At 40.9% G+C, this 6,893-nt stretch overlaps 1 protein-coding gene across 1 annotated transcript; it reads left to right on the forward strand.

Annotated features, from left to right (window-relative positions):
- The first annotated feature begins 384 nt into the window (after positions 1-384).
- rnf182 (ring finger protein 182) lies at positions 385-3,534 on the forward strand. Its single transcript, XM_035670256.1, has one exon. The coding sequence runs from the start codon at positions 607-609 to the stop codon at positions 1,462-1,464; it is 858 nt and encodes a 285-aa protein (XP_035526149.1). The 5' UTR covers positions 385-606; the 3' UTR covers positions 1,465-3,534.
- The last annotated feature ends 3,359 nt before the right edge of the window (positions 3,535-6,893 follow it).

A 6,893-nucleotide genomic window follows, 5' to 3' on the forward strand; every position in this document is an offset into this window, starting at 1 on the left:
TGTGTGTGTGCGTGTGTGTCAGCCACTAATTGGACTGAATTTCACTGAGCAACAAAAGATCAGGCTCGAAAATTCCAGCTCTGGTTTGTACAGGCTCTGCTTTGTTGTTCGCCTCTGTTTGTTCTCTTCTAATGCTGTGTTAACAGTTATCTCCCTCCCTCTCTCACCCTCTCTCTCTCTTTCTCTCTGTGTCTTTCTTTCAGTCTCTCTCACTTTCTTTCTCTTTTTTTTTCACGCAGGCTTTTTTGCCCCAAACGAAGCACCGTTACACCAACTGCTCAGAGGCGGGCAAACCCCGGAGGCCAGAACTCGCAAGGGACTTCCCACATCGACTCCCAAATCTCTCTCTCTCTCTTCTCTCACACACACACACACACCACACACACACACACCAACCCCACAAACACACAACACACAAACACACACACACACACTGCAGGAGCCTGTTGGACAGCTACAATGAACCCCAGACCTTCAGTGGAGTGGACTGTTGTCACTGTCAACATCTATGGGAAACTTGCCGTGTCCCTCGCTGCTGAGCCTGGACCTGAGCTTTTGGTTGGATTTTTCTGTTGATCTCGAGGCAGGATAGAGTTTGGCGGAAGGATGATGATTGAGCTGCAAGGCACTGAGGACGGCGGAGGGGGTCTTGGTGGTTGCGGCCGCATGGACGTACTGAACACAGAGGAGCTGGAGCGTAAGATCTGCTACTGTGCGTACAACCTGGGGAGTCGCAGGCCGAAGGTGCTGGAGTGCTGCCACCGTCTGTGCGCCAAATGCCTCACTAAGATTCTGGACCTGGGTGAGTCGCCTCCCAATGCCGTGGTATGCCCGTTCTGCCGCTATATTACCAGACTGCCGGGCGAGGTGGTGAGCAGCCTGCCAGATGACTGCAACCTGGTGGCGGCGCTGGCCTTCCAAAGCAGGAATCAGAGGAACCTCCACTTCCACCAGGAGGCGACCACGGAGCTGCTCCTCAGCCCCAGGCGCCTGAGCTCGCTGATGGCCAGTAGCCCATCTGTGACATCTCCTTCCTCCTCTTCCTCCGCTTCTTCTTCCTCCACCACCTACTCCTCCATCCGGGGCTCCCCTAACTTTGTGGTCATTACCATCATGGAGCCTCCACCGGTGCCTGCATCCACCCAAGACCTCCACCGTGGATCCCACGCATCAAACCGAAGCTACCGTTCGTCCAGTCTGGACTCTATGGCGTCCATCACGCAGAGGTGGACGGTGTGGAACTGCGCGGCCCTCCTGTGCCAGACCTCGGCCCGTGCGCTGGTGTGGGTGCTGGGCCTGCTGTACTTCAGCTCGCTGCCCATGGGGGTTTACCTGCTCATCATGCAGAGGACAACGCTCGGGGTGCTGTTGGTGAGCCTGGTTCCCGCCAGCCTCGTCATGATCATGGTCTACGGGTTCTGCCAGTGCATCTGCCATGAGTTGTGGGACTGCATGCCACCGTAATGGGACCAGATGAATGGGCAATGGTTTGCTTTGAATATGCTTGACAATGGATCTCTAGAATTCACTAATGGGGATGTTACTGTGTAACTGACCATGTAAACGCTTACTTCAATAGGAGATGATGCTCCTTTTCTTTATTGAAGGAGAGAGCAAGAACATTATGTACATTGAAAATGGAGCCCATACTTTTGGGCTTTTCATGATTATACATGTTAATTTTGAGGGTTGAGAACCAGAAGGGGTGTAAGTCCCTCCAAGAACTTGTGATGTTGCGATTAATGCGAATTCAACCAATTCCTGTGAATTCTGCAATTTTGTCCAATCACAGTGATTTCCACAAATTTGACCCATCATTGCAGTCCACTGTGCAAAATGTTGATCCATATGTCACCAAACTATAGCGATTTTATTCTCTTGGAAACAAGTTGCCTTTGATTTTTAATGAATTATACAAACAAATCTATTCAACTATTTTGGCAATTTTCACTTTCTCCAAAATTTGTATTTCAAAAAATGCAAAAGCTGCTGTGAAATCAGACATTAGAGGCAACAATCCCCCCAAAAAAGCCTGCGACCAACTTTACAGGAAAGCCAAAACAAAACAAATGACCACTTTATGCTGAATTCAGTCTTTATTAGACTTCATAAACATGTGGATGACAATATACTTAATGAACCAAATTTTTACATTTATCTTTTAAGTGCACTTACGCCCTTTTAGCCCCAAACAGTTACGTGTGTTCAGTTTTAGGTCTTTTGGTTTTTGATAAATAGGTTTAGAATTCACACATTCCCTCTTCTTGCAATAGAAATAGCTCATCAAGACATTTCATTTGACATTCTCAACTCCTTTTCTCCCAAAAGGTCACATACGCAACTCTGGTTATCACCCCTCGATTTGTGCTTTGTTTAGCCTGGTAGTCAACTAATTACCCATTAGAGCTCTAAGTTTAAGATTTATCAAAAACTTTAATGCCAATTCTGGTGCTACATATTAACAATAGCCTTCTGTTGCAGTGAGAAACCTGAAGGTATTTAAGGTGTTAATAATATCAGTCTCCTGTGGATCTAATTTGTGTGTCGCAGCCATAAAAGCAGCAAATGTGAACGTTGACGCCACAAAGTCCTGAAAGTTCTTGAAATCAGCATGAACAGCAGGGTGTTGTCAAGTGTGAAAACCCTTTTCTGTGCACCAAAAAGGGAGATTAGTATATTTTCTCACCCTGAAAGAATCATATGAGGGAGTCACAAATAGTGTAATCCTGAAATAAAATGGTTACCAGCTAAAACCTGTTAAAAGTGACTTTTGTTGAAGCTGCATAATCCCCTTTATACACTCACTTCTGAGTGTAAAGAGGGGAAATCAGTCAGGTTTTCTCAAATAATCTCTTGCCGGGTGCTGCCAGAAAATTCACCTTCAACCCCTGACAGCCAGAAACTGTATCAAACACAGTTAACAGTGTGTAAAGGTGGGAAGCCGTTGAGAGATCACACCTCTGTTGACTCCTATTGGATGTTCCAGGGAAAAAAGGGGGGAAATGGAAGAAAGAAAATGCAAAAAAACTGATTATCAATTAATATTTTTCATCTACTGTGAAGCTCTTATGTATAATTATTTTTATATTTCTAAAACATACTGGCAGCCAGAGTCAAGCCTCTTGGTTCGGATTAAAAGTCTGGCAGCTGAAATAATTCAAAGTAATAGAAATCTGAAATTGCCCTGGGAATTTGTTTTATAAAAGCAGGAGACGAGGGTCCTGAGAGTGTGAATGAAAATGAAGATGAGAGAAAATAGCTGCAGCTTGCTTAAGTGCAATTAATGAAGGCAGATTGAGCACTGCAGTGTAGAGCACTCATATCTCATTCTCTGTGGTGAGGTCGAGCTTGAACCACCAGATGGTGCTGTGGCAGCTCTTCCTCCCCTCCCCCTTTCTTTATGGGACATCCTGCACTGACTGTCAATATCCAGCTTCTTCATTCAGTTTGTCTGTTTGTATTAAATGACTGGAAAAGGTCTGATGACACTGAATGACTGATGACCCTTCCCCAGACTCTCTTTGTCAAAGAAAACTCCAAATTACGAAACTGAAATTGTTGAGTCAAAGGATGATACAAAGGCTGCAGGACTGTTCACACAAAGAATTTGAAAGTCAAATGAAACGGTCATGCAGTTTTACTTCATACTGTCTGAACTGCAGAAGTCAAGGCCAGAAAAACCCCTTAATGACCCCCCCCCCTTTCCCCCACTGTCCGTGCAGTGTGCATGTGTTAGTTTGTAATTAGTAATCACATTGTGGAAACTCAATTAAGCACAAATTACTGTAGGAATGTGCACATGTAAGTACAATTTAAACTGAAATAATAAAGGCTTTTAAACAGGCTGTTGTACCTTAAGATTACATAACAATGCAGGTGTAACTGTGGAGTTTTCTTATTAACAAACAGCTGTTATATATTTTTTACATCTTGCAATATTTACATCTTTTCTAGCATACAGCTGGTGGCAGGGATGTGTATTGTGTTGGGCATGGATTACAACATACATACAAACAAAACACCACCACTGGGACCGGTTGTGAATTATACACAGACAAGTGCTACTTTTTTTTAGCAATTTTCACTTTCTCCAACAATTTATTTGCAAAAAAAAAAGCCCAATAAACACTGCTGCTGTGAAACAACAATCACAAAAAAAATAAGGTAAGTGACATTTGACCAACATTACAGGAGAGCAAAAACCAAAAAATGACCACTACAGACTTACAGCTGCAGTAGGTAACTTTTATAAAAAATAACGTTTAGGTTCCTCTGGCTCCTCCTAGTGCTCCTAATGACATCTGCAAGAATCCACTGGGCCCGAACGAAAGTAACCAATCAGAGCCGAGAAAGATATAAAGAAGCTTTGAGTTAGAGGCTTAAAGATAGCTGATTGTTGAGCCTCATTTCCAGTATCTCTGATTGTTTCACAGACTATCTGTCTCGTGTGCTACTGTCAGGATATAGTGAACCACTGAATATGACTGCAGTACAGAACTTGAGTAAATGCACTTTCCACCACTGGTTACTGGGTTTGAATCCAGCACCTCTACTGCAGTGATATCAAGTTGTATATTTTGCATCATGTTTTTAAAGTATTTCTTCTATCACTGTCATGATGCTGATAAACTCCACCCAACCAGTCGTGCAAGTAAGATATAAAACAAACATTGAGGATCTGTTCCCAGAACAGTTTGTCCTCTTTCTCCTTCTGCAACACACGTCTTGCTGATGATAAACAGTCCAGGCCTTCTACCATTTGTGTTTTCCAGGGGACTCTGGACGTGAATCTGAGCAAGTGCTTCCCTACAGGGAGCGTAACATCATTTCAGATTCCTTTTTAGTGATGCAATGAACATTCCCACATGTTGGTGTGAGGGACTTTCACAGGCTGTGCGAGCCGAAGGGAAGAGAAACAAACCTCCCTTCAGCCTGTAGTCTACCTCGTAACCCGGATCAGAGCTACTGGAAACCAAAACAACATGAAGAAACGTGCTGGTTTAAAGTCTGCCTTTATTTGAGTTCATTCACTGGCAGTTATTTACAATATATTCATTCCAAACATTTGTTAAATTATGCTGTATTATTTAAAATTTGTTGTTACAGTATGTTTTGGCGGGATTACCAACCACGCCATAAAGGTCTTAGACCATGCAGAGACACCCACCTTGCTTTGGCCAGGGGCCACTTTTAAACAATGACAGGAGGCCAGGGGCCAGTGAATAAACAAACATTAATAACATTTATCAAATACTGGGGAAGCAGAATAATTATCGGGGCAGATACATTTTCAGCCGATAACAGGAAATTTATATTACTATGAATTATTGGGGTTAATTAAATTACAGTTGATAAATGATCGGTCCACTGAACTCTTATATGTTTGTGATTTTTTTTGATAAACTTAACAAGCAAAAACTAAATTAACGTTTGAAAAGTCGATGATGTCAGTTCCATTTGGTTAGATCAGATTTATCGAATATTAAATCATCCATCTTTGCTCACTACATCTCAGACTTTCTTTTTATCAAGGACCTAAAAACTACTTATGAGCGAGCATCCCTATCAGATACAATGAATAAATCAGATGAATGAATATTAGGATTGTCTTCTCTTTTCTCGTCGTGCCAGCAGGCGGGAACGCTGCACTGAAACTAGCATGTTTCAACTTGTGATGACGCCTGGTGTTAGCGACCTTAACACTGAGTCGTTTCTTTTCATTCTCAGTCTTTCAACATTTCCAGAGGGTTGGCGTGGAAGCTTTAAGGAGTGGCAGAAATATCTGCTGATTTAAACACAAACAATGAAGAGATTTGAATTCAAAAGCATTATTGTGGCACATTAGTAAAGAATAAAAATATCTAAAGGTGGATTCTTTCCCCCAAATCTTCAGACATTCTTCCAAATACATGTCTTTTTTCATTTAACTTAAGCCTGTCATTTAATCTTGAGATTAAACTAAATGAATTAGTTAAATTTGACAGAATCTGACAACAAACTGGGGTGGCCAGACATTTATGAGGCCCCTTTGCTGATGATCTATTTATTTTTATTGTGAATTAGAAAATAAGAGTACAGCTCTGGCCTTAAGTTGAGTATCACTGAGTATCACCTCAGGGGTCCGAAAAGGCCTAAATTCTGTGTGTTTTAGTTAGTTTAGGGGAATTTGATCAGTAAACCTGTATAGTAATATGCTCTACAGCACAATGTTAACTGAGATAAGATTAAAAAAAAGGAATAATATTGCATCTTCAGCAAGTTCATCTGGTCTTGTAAACTGTAAGAGGTTTTAATCATGCTTAAGAAAGGAAGTACACTGTTTATAAAGTAAACATCAGGTTCTCTTTTTATTGTAAGTTATATTATGATTCACCTGAACAGGATTCAGTGGAACTACTTTCTGTTCCTTTAAAAACAAATGTCAATGGTCATAAACAGCTGAGTTAAAGGTCCATAGATTCATAGGTTTGTTTTCATTAGTTTATAATCACCTGAAAGTAAGAATCACTGTGGTTTTGTTTCTTTAGAAGTATTAGTTTTTATTTACAGAGGGAGTGGATCCACTTCTACAGAGGCTGCCATCCTACACACTGGGGCCTTTCTGACTTCCTGTCATTCCCAATTTATGCAATTCCAACACAGTTTATGGACCCCATTATTATTAATAATAATAAATAAATAGCTTTTAATGTTTAGCTTAGTCTGATGTGTTTTTAGTGTTTTACTATTTGATGTTGTTTTGTGTGTTTGAGTATTTAGAAAAACGCTTATAAATAAAATGTATTATTATAATTATTATTATAATTATAATGATTATAATAATGATAATAATAATCCTAATAATAATAATAATAATAATAATAATAATGATAATAATAATCCTAATAATAATA

This window comes from Morone saxatilis, unplaced genomic scaffold (genome assembly GCF_004916995.1).
Source record: "Morone saxatilis isolate NCDOM2014 unplaced genomic scaffold, NCSU_SB_2.0 Contig23, whole genome shotgun sequence".
In the NCBI taxonomy this organism is placed as follows: Eukaryota; Metazoa; Chordata; class Actinopteri; family Moronidae; genus Morone; species Morone saxatilis.

What these genes read in the sequence shown, in the direction of transcription:
- rnf182 (XM_035670256.1), top strand. Translation starts at nt 607, where the DNA reads ATGATGATTGAGCTGCAAGGCACTGAGGACGGCGGAGGGGGTCTTGGT.